At 45.1% G+C, this 17688-nt stretch overlaps 1 protein-coding gene across 2 annotated transcripts in view; it reads right to left on the bottom strand.

Moving 5' to 3' along the window:
• Positions 1-17688, bottom strand: part of GFRA1 (GDNF family receptor alpha 1) — a 217623-nt gene that overhangs the window by 21053 nt on the left and 178882 nt on the right. For both annotated transcript variants that reach the window (XM_011927825.1, XM_011927824.1), the window contains 3 exons: positions 12743-12852; positions 9801-9935; positions 5921-6102 (listed from right to left, as the gene is read on the bottom strand). In XM_011927825.1, coding sequence (XP_011783215.1) covers positions 5921-6102; positions 9801-9935; positions 12743-12852 — 427 coding nt within the window. The remainder of the gene's footprint in view (positions 1-5920; positions 6103-9800; positions 9936-12742; positions 12853-17688) is intronic.

The raw sequence follows: 17688 nt of genomic DNA, 5'->3' as shown, positions 1-17688 counted from the left end.
ATTTAGAATATTGATTAAGTGCTCCGTGCTAGAAGATTGAAATTTACCTCCTGTATTTCCAGGATTAGCTGACATAATGGGGTCAGTCTGCTGGCACAAATGATTTACAGAACACCCATTGGCAGCTTTCCTTTTAAAACTCGACACTTAAAATTTTCACTTGGTCACAGCCAGTGGAGTCCTGGGTATCTGGTAGGCTTGGATAATCGCCTTCCCGCCGCATCTAGACTTTGGGGGTTGACCCCCACAAAGAAGAGTTTTGAAATCATTTCAGGTCTGGTCTGGCCCCATCTGGAACAAATGGACTTTGGATCTGAGGAAGTACTGGGGCCGTGGGGAGAGGGTGGAAGGAACCATCTAAATATCGATTATTTTCAATATTCAAATGCAGAAGATGTAGGAGTTAAACAGATTAGGTCTGCCCTCCATCCCTCCTGCCACTCTGCAAACATTAGGCTGCATCCTACAAGTACCTGTTTTCTAAGCTTGACATGACTCTGGGGAGAGAAGGAAATGTACTGAGGCTTTGCTGGGAGGCTGGGAAGGAGTGGACCTAGGCTGAAATCCAGTGAATGTGGCAGGTTCTCTGCTCTAGGCGGATGCCCACCCCCAGGCCTCTGCCCTCACCCTGCACAAAGAGGGGCCCGCGGTGTCTCTACTCTGAACCCCTTAGGGCTAGCATGGTCTGACGGCCAGAGAAGACCAGGCAGCTACTGGTGGAGTGGTGGCGGGGCAAGGTGGCTGCCCTCTGCATGGTTGGTTTTAACAAGAAGCATGCTTTCGAAGATTATCCACATGAACCCTTCATCTCTTTCATGATTGGGCGAGCTGCTTTGTGGTTTCTTTCTAGAATACCGTTTTAAAAGTCCCACCAGGATGAGCTCTGTCACACTGGTCCTCCATGTCTCACCCACAGATGTGTTTTATGTGACTCACAAAAAAATTATCTAAAAATTATCTAACTTTGAATGTGGTTAGTGCCGTTTACTGGAGCCCCTGCCAACTGCCCACAGCTATCCTCACCTACCCTGGGGCTGCGTGTGTGCCCTATGGTCTGTCACAGCATTTCCAGGGGCAAGGGGCTGAACGGGGATAGAGGCAGTGAAACCTTCTAAGGGGGCCGGAGTCCCAAGGCTGTAGCTCCCAATCCTTGTTACTCTATTTGACCTCAGAAATCAGAGGTTGACCAACACCACGTTAAGACGTCTTCACTGTAAGCCACCAGAGTTAAGCAGTGTACAGTGATGCAAAATAGAGAATTTTTCTAACGCTCCAAAGATATTTACTTTAAATAAGTCACACACACATACACAGTCCATTTGGTTTAAACATCCTGAGCTTTTTCCAGCTACCAGACCACTCCAGTGCACGGAAGATGAAGTAATTGGTAGGATTATTAATGTTTCTTTGTTTTCCATATGACCATTTCGTACAAGTCGAAGGAACAGGCCAACAATAGCACAGCCTGTGCTATGCTTGTCAGTAATATGACTGCCAATTAATCCTGACACGGGAGCTTGGCGGGTTACCCAAAACCCGGTATTTTATCACCTCAGGGGGTTAGCACTTGGACATTTCTGTAACATTTTATACTAATCAATCAACTTTCCTTTTTGAAAGCAGAGCCTTTCATAGGAACCATGGATGCGTCCTATATTCTCCACAACCAAAGCCACCTACTTCCCTAAACAGAACTGCATTTGGTTTGTTGATAATTACACTTCGGAGCAGACTTTGGAAAATGTTTATTCGTGTTTCTTCCCTTCCAAGGGGGAAATCTATCTCAAATGTTAAGACTGAAACTCAAGTCCCCAAGAGTTTTCTCATATTATTGTATATTTTAAAATATTACAAGAGGGCGCTTCTCAAGGGAAGTGAACTTTAGAGCTGCCAAAGATAGTTGACTTTCTCTGAATCTGTTACCAATGGATCCCAAGCTGGTTAAAGTCAGTTCTATTCTGAGTAATGACACATGTGGCTGGGACAAACGCCATTCGAAGATATTTCTAGGACCCCCTCCCTCCTCTTCAGCAAATGGTAATTCATCTGGAGACGGCCATGCAGGCAGAAGAGGGTCAGATGGGGAGAATGAGTCTCCTGGGAGCCCTCCGCCCAGGCAAGAATCCTCAATCAGCTGGAGGGACCATGTTCTCGGGATGAAGGCCCTTCACTCATCACTCTCTCATTCCCCCGATCCTCTAGCCGCAGATGATCCTTTCAACCATTCTTCATAGAGGTCACCCTAGAAAATCAGCAGCTGCAAAAATGTTACCGGCAAACTTTCAGTCCTTCCCCTATACTGTCTCCTGGAATTGAGGCAGGAAGAAAGAAACCCAGTCTGAACTCAGAACTTTGCCTCTATCCCCCTTATTTGCATTCGTGAACCTCAGGAGGAACTAGGACATGCGGCGCTCTTAAAACCAGCTTCTCCTTTCCTATTCTTTCCTTCTTCCCCGCTGTCTGTTCTTCATCCAGAGAAAGAATCCCAGTTGTCCAAGGGTCATGGAGCAAGGCAAAAGTGCCTTGGCCTCAAAGTTAGAAATCTTGGTCTGCTAGAGAATTACTGTGTGATCCTGGATATGTCACAAACCTCTCCCTGCCTCAGTTGCTCCATTTGTAAAAGGCAAGGATGTCTGCCACACCTGACTCACGGGGCTGCTGTGAGGAGTACAGAGGGCAAAGCACACAGAAGGTTTTGAAAAATAAAGTAAACTACACACCTGTTAGTGTAACCTACCACGTTCCTAGCACACACCCAACGCCCGCCCCCAAGGAAGCACAGCACCAACTTCCATCTGTTGTAAAGGGACTAAGTGGCCACTGACTTGGGATCAGACACCAAATTGTATGTGACATTCATAAAGCACCATTCTGGAACATTCACTCTGCTCCACTGAATCCTAACTCCAGCAGCTAAGCCATATATGTGCTTTGTAGATGAGGAAGCTGAGGCTTAGAGAGGTTAGCACACTTTCAGAGGCTACCATACTGGTGAGGACAAGAGCAGGGTCTGAAACAAATTTGGCTGCCTCCCCTGCCCTTATCCCTTATTCCCTGCCTCATTTATGCAAAAAGGGCCTCATGCGGGCCATCATCTTAGAAGTCAAAGTGAGGTTCCATGGAACCCTAAGGGCTCCCTGGGAGTGAAATGCTGTTTAGCTCCAGGATATGTGGAGACGGTGCGTATCACAGGGAGGAGAGGTGTGGTTAGAGCCACCCTGTATTCCTCGACAGCCCCAAGTCTTCATGTCCCCCTCTGCCAAGGAGTTAAACCGCAGCCCAGAGATAAACGTCATGCTTTACTTTTTGTTCTGTTTTTGTTTTGAGACAGAGTCTTGCTCTGTCACCCAGGCTAGACTGCAGTGGCATGATCATGGCTCACTGCAACCTCCGCCTCCAGGGTTCAAGGGATTCTCTTGCCTCAGCCTCCCTAGTAGCTGGGATTACAGGCGTGCACCACCATGCCCAGCTAATTTTTGTAATTTTAGTAGAGACAGGATTTTACCATGTTGGCCAGGCAGTCACAAACTCCTAATTTTACTTCTGTCCTTCTGTTTAGAAAGCAGAGTTCCTATCACTAACAGGAAAGGAAACGCATGGTTTCTGGGGAACAGAGCTCCTGTGTTCCCTGATATTGCCGGGACAACCCTGAGGCAGTACAGATTCTCCTTGCAGGAAAAGGTGTCTGGACAGATCTGTGTTAGGGGCAAAGCCTTGGCTATCTATGTGGCCAAGCCATGTACTGCACTGTACCACAGGGAGCTCAAGTTAGGAGCTAGGATTTGGGCGGTGGGGTAGGGGCGGGCGGTGTGGAAGAGAACACTTCCTATGGCTGACAGACCCCTCTCCTCTCATGTGGGAAACTCCAATTTCATGGAGTTTCCAGTGATGACTATTCTGAGATGTCGCCTATTAACTTCCAAAAATGTGGACAAGTTGCATCTAGGCCGGTATTCTAAGTTTACTGACAAGGCAACTTTTGTTTTTGAATGCCTGTCTCCACAAAGTTTCTAAAACAGAGAAGGGACTTAATAAACAGGCTGAACACTGAACACTGCCTCTGCAGTCACCCTCTGTGCACTGAGACACGTGTAGAAAAGAAGCTGGTTTTGCGGTAGCCAGAACTTGCTTTTTCTTTCCAGAAACCACCACTGGCTTCCTATGATCACCTTATGATAATAGGACCCTGCCCCTCACCTGGCCACTTGTCTTTACTGACACCAGAATCTGAAAGGGCCCAAGTAGCTTGGAAAGCTGACCTAGGAGGAAGCAGAGTACAGAGCACCCGCTGGAGATGGAGAAGAGACCCTGTTCCCTGCCTGGCTCTAGGCCTGCCTTCAACTCGCTAGAGGACTCTGAACACATCACTTCCCTGCTCTGAAACTCAGGGCCTCGCTGTAGGATGGAGCAATCCCATGCCATAGTATTTCCCAAAGCTCCTCCTGGCTCTGGCTTTCTCTGTACAGTGCTTTGGAGAGAGTACATGCCCAGGAAATGCTTGAGAAGTATGAAGCACATCTGGTTGACCTTGGGCTATGCCATTTCCTTATTGGCCTCTCCTTAGTGTTTTGTGTGTGTGAATGTCTCTGAGACTGTGTGTCTGCGGTGGAGAACCAGGAGGACAAAGGACACACAAGCTCAGATGAATGGCATGGAGGACATCCAAGATGAAGAGGGGTCTTAAGATACCAAGGAAATCAAAACCAGCTTCCGACACTTTCTAGGGAATGAAGTGGGTTGTAGGTCAAGGTGATATTTGGTGAAAGAAGGCATCTTGTGAGAATTCTAGTGAGGCTGACCCTTGATGGGGGCTGGGGGCCTCGATGTGCTCCAGTGATGAGCATGAGGCGACAGCACAGTGCTTGGCACAAAGGCCACCAAACATCCCCTTCTCTAGCATAGCGGGAGGCAGAAGTCACCATGTGGTCACCACTGCCCTCCAAATACAGGAAAAATCATGGAAAGAATGAGGCTCCTGGGTTCCAGTGCTGGCTCTGTGACGCATTAGCTCTGCAGACTTGAGCAAGAGTGATCCTTCTCTGATCCCCTGTGTCCTCAAACCAAAGAAGCTACAATACTATAGTGATAGCATCTCTCCTGCAGTCGTCAGGAGGGTAACACTCAAAGGGGTAAAGAATGTGAGCGTACCCTGTGAACATACAAATAAGAAATGTCTTGCCAAATAGCTGAGTACTCATTACTATGAAAAATCAATAAAAAGGCAGGATAAAGACTGCTTTTGACCGAAGACAGGAAATCACCACTTCTGTCTTGCTGTGGTTCTGCCCTTGCAGACCTGGATTAACCCCAAAGCATATTCTTGACCGTTCTCACTGGACCGTGTCCACAGGCGGGAGTTTGCAGGGCAGCTTGTGCCTCCTCGCAGCTCTTCCTACTGCCAAGGAGCACTTGCTTTTGCTTCTGAAGAACCAACCCATCAAGCGCTCTGCATGGGAGTTAACCAGCAACACTGTCTCTGGTTTACCTTTAGAGACAGTCAAATACTCCATGCCATGTGGTGATGTCAAACTCAAGAGCTCCTTTCATTTTATTATGCTGCTGCTTTGCAGAGAACACAGAATCAGCATAATAAGTATGTAACCAAGCCAACTTGACAACTCCACGCACGAAAACTTCAGAGACGCATCTCCGCAGAGCACTCATTTTATAGGTACAGAAAGTAGGGCCAGAAACAAGCCACACTCCCAGTAAATGACAGAGTCAGTTCCATAGTCTGCCTTTCTCTTCACTATAAGACACATCACAGTCTTCACTGGTTGTGTTTAAAATACAGTTTTAAGACTCAAACCTGAGCACCATTTGTCATCTATCTCTGCATACACTTCGGAAAATGGGTCTGCCCATGTTTCCCCCACACCAGGAAGGGAGCCCTAACAAGGAATCGGGACGCATTTCTCACCTGTAAATTTGCACACGGTGGCAAAACATGAGTGGGAATTTCATTCTCAGACCCTGCTGGCCCCAGGGGCTTGTTCTTGATCCGGAAGGCAGTGGTGGTAGTGGCAGTGGTGGTCTGTACTGGGAGGGCTGGCTGCCACGCAGTCACATCGGAGCCATTGCCAAAGGCTTGAATTGCATTTTCTGCAGTAAAACAGGAGGAAATCCAATTTCAAAGTCAAGCAGCAAATGTAACAGACAGGATATACACAGCCAGAGAGGCACACTAAAAATTCTGATTATAGCATTGGACTTTTCTGAACAAAATGCATCCATCCATTTGCCCTATACGTACTGAGAGCCAGTCTTTGGGGTCAGGTGTTCAAAAATCAATTCAGTCATTAAACCCTGAGCTGGACACTTAGCTATGCTCAGAATGCAACGAATATTTATTATATTCCTATTTATGTGCCAGGTGCTGAGCAAGATCCTTGCCCTGAAATATCTATCAGTCAAGCCCTTTGAAACGCAGACTGAGTACTGTTACTTGGGATCATAACTGTGCCATTTTCCAAGAAAATTCTTGTGCTCTGTCAATATTCTATATTAAAAGGAAACTAGTGCTTTTTTAAAAAAAAATCCTAATCACGAGACTGAGGCAATTCAATGGCATTCCCATTAATATGGCAGGCAAAATGGAACCAGTTTCTTAAAAAAAAATCTACCCCAAATCTCATCAATATCTAGTAAACATTTAAGTAAGATTATTTTTTTCCTTTTCTGCTCCAGTCTTCCAAACAAAATCTGCATAATTAGGTAGAAGCAGCCCTGCTTAAATGAAAAGTTTAAAATGTAAAACTTTAAAAGCTTATTACAATTTCATAGGATTAGACTGTTTTTACGGCAAGAGTAAATTGGTTGTGTGTTGTTCCCCTCCCCAAAATGAATAAAAAACAGTTTCTAATCAGGTCTTTGGGGATTTGGCCTGGATTTAGGATTTTTTTTTAAATTTCATATTCATTGTATAAAAAACCAAACTCCTCCATTTGGGACCTGAATGTGCAAATTGTTAATATATGACTCTTAGTTGGCATATTTCGATATACAAGACAGAATAATTTAAGCCTAATCTTCCTCTTAGAAGTGACATTTTGTTCTAAAATTGTTATCCTTTAAGTTCAGTAAATTGGAAGCTTGTATTCTGCACCTTTACGTTTTTGGGGGCTGTAAGAAACAGCTTCAAATTAATGTAAATGCTTTTTATGCTCCCAGCTATGTTCCATGGCTTAACTGGTGAGTGTGAGGCAGAGAAAAAGGCGCACAGGGACCAGTTCCCGTAAATGCCCAGAAGAACCACCACTGCTACCCTTGCTTTTGCTTAAAACATGTACATTCAAGAGACTCACAGTTTCTTGCAACTACCTATGCTTTTCCCAGTGTGTTTGCCTTGCCAAATCAGTGGTTCAGTTGTTTACTTGCTCATTCATTCATTCAAATGTTAACAGAATATCTACTAAGTGCCAGGCACTGAACTATGCATGGGGCACACAGTAGTGAACAACAGCAGCAACAAAAGATAAAAGTCCATGCCCTCATGGAGGTCACATTCTGGTTGTGCAGGCAAATAAGTGAAATATATAATACATTAGGCAGTGAGAAATGCTTGGAGAAAATGAAGCGAGGGAGCACCAGAAGCACTGAGTGGGGAGAGGGAGTTGGTACTTACATAAACGGAGCCAGGAAGGCCTTCTGGTGAAGGTGCCATCTGAATAAAGACCTCAGTGAAGGCCACTGATGTCTAACCTCAGCTCCATCCCATTTGTCTCTTCCCCATACATCTGTCATGCACATGGCTTAAAAACAACTGTTTCCTCCCCCAAACTAGAAATAAATAATTGGCTAGAGTTGTGTTCATGACAGGAAAATCTGGGAGAGGTTAGGCTTAATCTGAAGGGAGTGGAATTAAGTTTCTACATTTGGGCTGGAATCTACAAATTGCAATTCCTTCTACTTGCAAGAGACTGAACTGATGGCCCTGTGTCTTTGGGGCTCTGTGCCCCATCTAGTCACAGTGGAAATGGAATGACTGTGGAAAATTCTGGCTGTCTTTGGCCCCTGATGCAGACAAAATGCATTTATTTTTATTGAAAAGTCATTAACAATGAGATATCAGACTATTCTCTCCTTCATCAAAAAGGTTATACAGCAGGAACAACTTTAATTTCCCTGTGAGGGAGAAGTTTTCCAGCCAGCGTGAGCAAAATCTTTTCCTACACTGACCTCCGTCGTCATTGCTTTATCTTCGTTAAAACTTGCATTCTGCCAGAAGACTGTGGGATGTGAAAAAGAGGAAATACACACACACACACACACACACACACATTTTCAGTCAAGACCAAACAAGAGGTCCAAGTTGTGATTCCTTGGTATGCCCCAATGTCGTAGTGGAGGTTTCTTTACTTGACACCTGACACTACTTTTGTGGGTGTGAATTTCACTTAAGAATCCAAAAGCTTGTTTTATTTTTAAGAGGACCAAAGCAATTGACTACAGCCACATTATTTGAAGTGCCTAGTAAACAAATGACTTTCAACAAAGTAAATGATGAGGAAGTTTTAGAGTAACACTCAAAAGCTTTTTGTGTGTGTGTGTGTGCACAGTAAATTATTAGCTACCAACCAAGCATCATGGAGAAATTGTCACTTGAAGACAGGGCTCTCAGAGGGGTGGGTGGCTGAGCCTTGATTCCTATAAACTTAGTCCATCCCTCCCACCAGGAAGTCAGACTGACCTGGTTCCTGAAGTTCAGGCCTATGTTCTCATCCAACAGGCTCTTCAACATTGGGGTGAACAAAGCCCTTAGGACACAGGGGGCTGCAAAAGGATTCGCACTTTGGATCCTAACTCTGGCATGCATGGCCTATGTGAATTACCAGGCTGTACTCAGCTGTATGGCAGGATAAAACCACCTATGTCTATGAGGACTCTTGTGTAGATTACAGTAAATGAGAATGTATATTTTACACTCGCTATAGAGTGAGTTTGAACACACAGAAGACACCCAATAAATGGTAGCTGCCACAGAGTGGGTTGAAATTTTCAAGTATCTCAGCTGGATCGTCATCTAGGGCGTGCACATCTGGGTGGATATATGTGAGTCTTGGCACTGTGCTTTTGGAGTTTGATGAATGCCCATTGTTTGCATCCGTCCATTTCTCTCTATCCCTGTCCCTTTGGGAAACATGTTTCCAAACTGCCTAAAGGACATTGCAATAAGAACTGATTCTGCTTTCAAGCAGAAGCCCCCTCCCTCCTCCCCAGTGCTTATCTCGCCTCCAGAGATAACGGGCATCCCGAGCCTCCTGCCTGCATCGCCAGTTTATCCTACTCAAGAATTGTTGCTTCTCCTCTGAGCCAGCCCTGAGCATCCAAGGGGCTATTGATGTTAACATTCTAATTTTTCTCAGAGAGTCCTTGGAGGCCTATCCCCATCTAATTTGTCTGAGCTTCTCACATTGTATATTCCGCCCAGGTTTCAAGAACCTTTGGAACAGACTCTCTGCAGGCTGCCAAGATCAAAATTTGATCTGCGGGTAGAAGCGTTCTTTCCCACATAATGTACCCTCAGTTATTTGAATCTCTTGCTCTCTCAGGCCTTTGGATTCACAGTCTTAGCGGCACCCAGGTTCATCACTTGCTGGGTTCCCTGCTGCATGACACGGGGTGGCCACAAAAGGAGCTGGATTTACCATCAGTGACTAAGAGGAAAGGGAGAGAGACAGACAGAGAGAGGAAGCAGGCACAAGAAACAAGAGGTACAGGCACAAGGTACAAGAGGTACAGCTGGAGTTCGGAGAAGAGAGCGCGTTTCCTCATTTGTTTCTTATTTTTTACAAACTCACTAAGACATGTATTGTCCTTGAAGAAATTCAAAAATTTCGAGCACTCTTCTAGGTCGTTCCCACTGTTGCTGCAGTCACACCATGGGGCCACACTGAGGCTACTGGAGTCTATGTAGTTGGGGGTCATGACTGTGCCTAAAAGAATAAAAACAAGGCAATTTATTGTTGTACCATGATACTTTTCCAGAGCCTAAAAAGAAACCAATATTCCTCTGACGGCGGATGCGCCATGGATAATTACAAACATTGTGTTTGCTGAGTGGGAAATTATGTTAAGCAGTGCATTTTCTCAGCAATTTATCTTGAGCACATAAAATAATTTACACATTTACTTTAAAAATTATAACAGAACTCCTTGAGCTGCACTTAGGGTATTCTTTTGTGCACAAATGGTATGGATGCCGTGGAGTAGGAAAGAATTAACTTAGAGAATGCATGAGTTGCCAAATCCCTTGCATTTTCTTAAAAATGTCATTAATCTTCATAAATAGATACAGCTGGGTTTACATATCTTAAACAATTTTGTTTAGGACATTGAGTCCGCTTTTCCCAGAAGCAAACGGTTTCTTTAGAGTGACATAGGGAAGCTAGAAGCTTCCTAGTGGTTAGCCCGCACCCTGAATGTATATACGTATATGTGGGGTCTTCTCAGCTGATCTAAATAAAGTCTTCCACATTGTGAAAAAAACTGGAAACAAACAATGGAAATTCTCTAAGCCAAGGGCTCCTAGAGTCTTGCCTGTGGACTCTCAATGGTGCTAACAGAAATGCTGGGTGGTCCCTCCTGCCTACATCTTGTCGTGATATTTCTGATGAGTTCTACACTGGCGCAAACACACAAAGCATTTATACTTAATCCAAACCAACTGTCTTCTCCTGGGTGGCTGACACCAGGCAATGCCCACTGATGACAAGAAGGCTTTTGTTTTCATATATTTTCTGGATGTAAGAAGTAATAGGTGGTCAATAGTCCGCAGGGTGTATGTGGATCACAAACAGAAAAATAATTTTGTTCTAAACTTCTCTGAGTAAAGCGCATACTGTCCTTGCCCTATATTCTTTACTGACTTAAACTAAATAATACCGCATGATACCTTGGGATGAACATTTTAACCTACTGCATACAGGGAACTCCTAACTTTGATTGAGAAAGGAACTGGTACCCTAAACACTAGGGGAGGAGGTTAAGGCCATTGGATATGCCTGGTGCCACGGTGGGCCCCTGGCATATATGGAAGAAGTAGGAATAAGCCTTGTACAGAAAGAAGTTGGAGAAAGAGATCCAGACCCAAGAGAAAAAGACATTTTGGTCTATGCAATGCATTGCCTCTGCCATTGGGCCCTCCATTCACCATCCTTAGGTGTGTAAGGGTTTGCCAAATCTAGGAATAACTTCACGGAAATGCTGGCAGTACCTGGCCTTGGCCCCTCCTAAAGGGGTTAAGGAGCAGGTACATCTGGGAAGGGCACTGACTGAAGTGTTAACAGGGACTACATCCATTGACTTAGAGGAGCTTGGAAAAAAATTGCTTTTGTTTGTGAACCAAATATATCCTGCGGATTACTGACCACCTATTACATCTTACGTCCATAAGATGTAGACACTGTTAGCAGATGCAGTTAGAGTTGAGTTGGAGATACTCAACATTTTCTTCTGTGGGCTTCTCTGTATTTTAAAAACACTTTTTACAATGAGAATGCTTTGACTACTTTTGTTATTTCTGCAATTCCATAGTTGGTAAGTAATCCCTAGTAGAGATGAACTTACTCAGGAAAAGGAAAGAGTGAATGCAAGTTTGGAGTATTGGCTTAAGGAAGGTACACTCATTGGCCCAATCAATAAAAATAGAAAATACTTGGGAATCCAGGGAAAGCTGTTACCCACAGCAGGGCAGGTATCCTCCCAAAAAGTTGGGAGTAAAGAGTGTACCAGGAACCTGTCCTATCCCTGCATTAAGTACTGTTCCTGATTTTCCCAAAGCTGCCTGCTGAAGATGCTCTGGTGACAAAGAATGTAGTCTGTGCTGTCATTCTCAGGGTAGGTTCTTCCTGCTGGTGACGTGTGTGACCCTGACACAGACAGCCGGCAGGAACACACACCCTGGCTGAGCCACTGTGCTTCTGACAACTGTGATTTTCCTCACCCTTCCATAGCCTTCACTGCGTGTTCCTTCCCAAATGCCAGTTGAGATGAGCCCTGCCACCAAGGCTTCTGCTGTCCCTGGTACCTGGGACACCTGCCTTTCCCCCTGACAGCCCTGGTATCCAGGGGTCCAAGTTTGCTTCCCCTCTGTCTCTCACGGTGGTCATGTGTAATCACTGCTCAGAATGCTGAGAACATGGTTCTTCTAAAGCCTTGGGTCTTGAAAGACAGAAAACACTGTTTCTGCTGTGTCTGTTTTCAGGAAAAAAATTTAGCCTAAATCACCCTCTGCGCACTGGGAGTTGAATTACCAAGAACATTAACAGCAAGCAGGGCCTCTGTATTTAGGGTTTTTATTTCCAAAGGGCCATTTCTGGGAAACAGGCTTTTTGATTTCCCCACCGTGAATGACTTCCCTTTCTCCAAAGTTCCCTAATTCAATTAACTTTGTTTGACTCACTTTCTTCTTCCATAACCAAGCGCTTTTTTCTCTGCTTTTGTTCTGCGTGGTCAGTTTCCCAACTGAGACGCCTCGCCCATCTGAGCACTCATAGCCTCCCCACTCCTTAATAATCCCCACTTCCTGCCTCTGCCTTTTGTGCATCCATTATCTCATTTTTTTCTTTTCTTCTTCTTCTTCTTTTTTTTTTTTACAGGCATGTCCTCAAGGATTTAACAGCCAAACCCCAGCCCAGAGGTTACTGTGAGATTTTCACTTCTGCAGACATCAGCAGGGTGCAATGGATGCAGCTATTTGCAAACCACACTCTTCTCCCATCCTGCTTCTCCCGGATCTTACCAATAAGCCCCGAGTAGGCGAGGAGGCAGTCAGCATAGTTTTCCTTTAGACAGCTGCTGACAGACCTTGACTCTGGCTGGCAGTTGGTAAAAAAATCCGCAAGGCGAGATCTACAATAGGAAAAAAAGGGGGGGGGGTGGAAACGTGGTTTAAAACATCCTAAGCCTCTGGACAGACATGTTTTCTTTATTCCTTTGTTGATATGCCTTTCTCTGCACACGCGCACACACACATACACACAAAATACATAGAAAACGTGAGCTAAGAAACTGTTGGCATCCTTTCTCATTCAACCACCTAATGTCCCTTTCCCCAGCCCTCGCCCACCTGTGTGTCTCTGTTTATTCAGATAGAAGTCTTCAGGGCCTATAACTGGAGGAATCTAGAGGCTTTGAAGTTTCCATTCAATATTTATTTCTGACTAGACTTATTTGCATCTTTAGGAAATATGCTCCTTCACACACTCACCGGAGATCCACACTGGGAAAATATTTACTTTATACAGAAACATGTCCCTGGCGTCAAAATAGGATCCTACAGCCCATCTGCTCCTCTAATTCCTACTGGCTTTAAGAATGTGTGTTTCTGTCTTGTAAGTCACCTCTCATCCACCAGCCCAGGGGTAGTGATTTATTCCAGCCGAGTGGCACTGAGGAGGAGCCTGCCTTTGGGGAACAGAAGGGGAAGGAAAGAGGGACAGAGAGGCTTGCTCTGGGTGGGTGGGCCTGTGGTCAAGGCTGTGCCTGGAGAGGCCGCTGCAAGATGCAACAGCTGCCTGCACGGTGGAATCTCTCCAGGGGCCGGCGCGGTCCACACAGAAGCCCTGGGTGGCAGTGAAGATGCAGCGGCCCAGAAGGTGACAGAAGCCGCAGACACGCTGGTCTGGGGAGGAGAGGGCTCTCTGTGGCCAACTGGCTCTTTTTCAGTCTGAAGAGGATATTGTTGGAGAAATCCTGAATGAGAGCTGGGCCACCTCTGAGGTCATCTCTGCAGACAACTGCTCTGTTTCTATGGAAGAACACAGTGAACTTCACAAGAATTTAAATTATCTGGCAATTATGGGGGACAATGGGAGGCTGTCTCAGTTTTCTTCTGTCTTCAGTTCACCCCAGAATTGGATGTCGACACACCCAGAGCTGTTTTACTTCTTTCCACCTAAGAGGCTGTATTTTCTTGGCACACTGTGTATGACATAAACAAGCTTGGTTGGGTGGAACCAAGACGGGTAGGATGTGTAGGGATCACAAAGGTTTCTAAGAGGCCCACAGGAAGCACGTTACACATCCATCTCCTGCAATTTTAACTAGAAAGGGCATTCAAAGACCTGATGAAATTATCCAAGTCCGCAGTACGCTGCAAAGCCATGTTCGTGTGGGGTTCTCTCCTTGAACCCTTGTAAACAAGGCTTGGCCAAGCTTCCCTAGCTGAGCCTATCTTCTGTGCTCTCTATGTTCTAGGGGCCTGACTCCATTGCGGTGAATGCCCGGGGCTGATGCTGGATGGAGGTCTGCTTCATTTCCTTTGCACAGCACCTGACACTCCTCAGAGAGCTCCTGTATAAGGCTCCCCAAATGGCCACGTGCCAAAGCTAAGTGCCTTGGCAAAATCCTCCGAATGTGGCTGGGGTGTGCGCATGTGTACGCTCCTGAGTAGCAACCACGGTCCGTGCCTCGCTGGTTTCCTGACTTTAATGGAACACACTGAAAGATATAAAACCTGCCTATTTTCTGTAGCCTGGCTAAAAGATTTATTTTTCAGAGGAAATCCCTAAAGATGGCTCGGGCTTACTCAACTGGCTCCAATGGCATCCAGCTTGGATTGAGTGTTAATTTCAAAAGAATTTTCCTGGTCATGAAAGTTAATGATCTAGTGGCACTGGGTTTCTAACTTTGCAAAGGCCAACTGCGGGTTCAGGCAGCTGGGGCTCCGGTTCTACACACAACCTGGCTGCTGAACAGCTCTCTGACCTGGCAGTCCCATGCTCCCGGCTTGTTCCCCAGAGATAGACAAAAGGTCGCTCCGTCTCCACATCTCCTGTTTCTCACAGTCTCTCCAGCAGACTATTAACTGAACAACACTGTGATGAGGATTACTGTCCTTCAGTGAGAGACTAATGCCACCAGACTCATTTTGCTTAACAACCTCGGAATTGACTCACAATTGGACTCTGGAATGAAAGGCTAATTGAGTCAGTCTGCTGCAGAAAGCATAGCCCCGATTGGGAGGATAAAACAAAATATACTGCTCTGAGCAGAACTCTGGACAGGCTGCTTTTTGAGAGATCATCGGCACATATCCTGGCCTTATGACACACAGCCAGTGGATGGGAAGAGAGTTTCCATGTAAGGGTGAGCACATGCGGCACTGTTAAAACACTAACATTTCCACGTTTCATCACATTTGACCACCTCCCCCTGGCAGCTATACTTGGAGACAGGATGCTCACATTATAGGATTCACATGTTACAGATGGAAACACTGAAGTAAGAAGTTTATATAGCGCTATGCTGGGGCCAGCTCATCAGTGGTGAACTGGTACAATTTCAGGAATTTTGCAGGTTGGTTAATAACAGTGCAGTGGCAGCTTGAGAGTGGCCATGGTGGGGGGATTTACACCACAGTAACCAGCAAACACTATAAATCAGGGCTTTGTGTTGTTCTTGGAGCACCGGTTGTTAAATATTTACTGGCATGACTCTATTTAAGAACTAGTATGATGTTAGTAAATCTCACTGATAATGCATGCATCATGTCTCCAGTTGAGTCCCAGCCCTTCTCAGACAGGCTTCCTCTCCCATCACCAGTCACCCTTGTGCCAAATGAAATAGGGCAATAGCAATTAACCTCCGCTCTTCAGTACTTTCCAAAGAAAGAAAACAGCTCCACTCCCCCATCCCACTAAAACATCCTTCCTTCCCAACATCTCCTTCTCCTACCATCATAATCCTCTAACATCTCCTAAATTATGCATGCAAATAGTCACATGTATTGACACAACAGCTGGATTCCTGTCCATCCCACTGACTGATGTGTCAAGTGCCAAGATAAAATGATGAAAAAGACCCTGTCCTTGAACTTATATAATCTGCAATCTAGGTGCCAAGAAAAACAAGTAAAAAGATTATTATCATACAGTGATTTGTTCTTGATAAAAGGTAAGAATGAATGGCTGCTAACAAAAAACAATACCTAGCATGAATGAAGTGTTCAGTACATGTTAGGTACATCTTTACAAACTTACTTTTTATGACAGCAAAATAATTGGTATTATTATTTTATTATCCTAATTCTATAAACAAGGAAACCAAGGCTTAGTGAAGTTAGACTAGAATAAAAGAGTGAGTAGCTGAACGAGGATTTAAAGTCATACATTCTGACTCTACCGCTTAAGATTTTACTGTTACACAGCTGCAGAAGCTGGTTTCTAAGAGGCTGTGATATTGGGATTGAGACTTAAAGGATGGGTAGAATTGGTTAAAGATAGAGTAGGGCATTCCAGACAGAAGGAAGCAGCAAAGTATAAAGTAATCACATTCATAATAAGACTTGCATAACAACTACGAAGTATTTGTACATGCCAGGTACTGATTTAACGACTTGACATATATTCATACATTGGATTCTCACAACAACCATATTAGCTGATACTTCCAATCAAGCCCATTTTACAGATGAGGAAACTGAGGCACAGAGCCTTTAAGCAACTCCTTCTAGGTTGTAGAGCTCTGTGATGGAGCTGGAACATGACCACATTCAATCTGATGCCAGAGCCAAAGATCATTCTCAACTGCTGCACTGAATAGATGCAGCGCCCAGAACATCACTAGTCACTCACTCAGGATGCCCAGGCCACAAGATACAAATGGGTAGTGATGGGAAAAGATGTTGATGAGGTCTTGAAAGCCTTTGAATGATCCAAGGGTTTAGGTTTTTATCTTAAAAGCACTAGGAGCCACTGAAGGATTTTAAACCCAGAAGTAACATGATCAGATTTGCACATTAGGAAGACTCTTCGATCTCACCACTGTTCGCAAAGATATGCTTCAGACCTACTCTGTGCCCTCACTGTTCCAGCAGCAATGGGAAGAGCAAGAAAATTGCCAGAAGGGGAAGGGATGGTTTCCTAAGAGACCGCAGCCTGAACCAGAGCAAAGAACCGAGGGCCGGAAGAGGAGAAAGAAAGGAGGATGCCCGGAAATGCGGATATCAATAGAATGAAAGTCAAGACTTCAGACCGGAGGGGCGAGAACAGAATCGGGACGAGGACAGCTCAGCAGACAGTGGGGCTCTGGTGGGAAAGGTGGGGGCGGACAGGTTTGCCAGGAAGATAATGAGGCTGGCGGTGGCTGTGTTGAGTTCATGATTCTGTGGACAGCCAAGATGCTGACATGTTGTTAGAGCTCTGGCTGCTGCTTCTGTCCATTCACCAACTGCTGCCTGAGCACCTACTGTATGCACAGCTCCAGTGCCCCAGGACAGCTCCTTTTGCGCACACTTCCCCCTGCCCGCCCTGGGTTATGAATCACACTGTAATCAATGTCAATGGCTTCCCTGCCTGGGCTGCTGGAATACAAACAAGAAAGCTTAAATGTCCAGTATGGGATTAACAAAGAAACTCCTCAACTGGGTTTCTTCTGGAGACATGAAATCTCCATGACGACAGCAATGATGAGCTCTGATTGTTTTTCTCTGAGAAAATGAAAAGGAAATGAATAGGTACTAATGTAGAAATGTATCGTTCTCAGTAAGAGAAAATCTCCCACCCTTAAAGAAGAGGAAAAGGCAGACAAAATACCAAGATGGCCTTAGGAAATCTGCAGAAACCATGGTTTATGCAGAAAGCATCATATTAAAGGAAGTACACTGCTAACTGGAAATAGAAAAATTATAATGATAGTAATATCTAGGAGACTTGTCTCAAACAGCAGATGGTCTTCTGACAATGG

The sequence above is a fragment of the Colobus angolensis genome, unplaced genomic scaffold (assembly GCF_000951035.1).
Source record: "Colobus angolensis palliatus isolate OR3802 unplaced genomic scaffold, Cang.pa_1.0 Scaffold75, whole genome shotgun sequence".
NCBI classification, from domain to species: Eukaryota; Metazoa; Chordata; class Mammalia; order Primates; family Cercopithecidae; genus Colobus; species Colobus angolensis.
The sequence above is the reverse complement of the archived record's forward strand: the minus strand, read 5'-3'. Positions and strand labels throughout refer to the sequence as shown.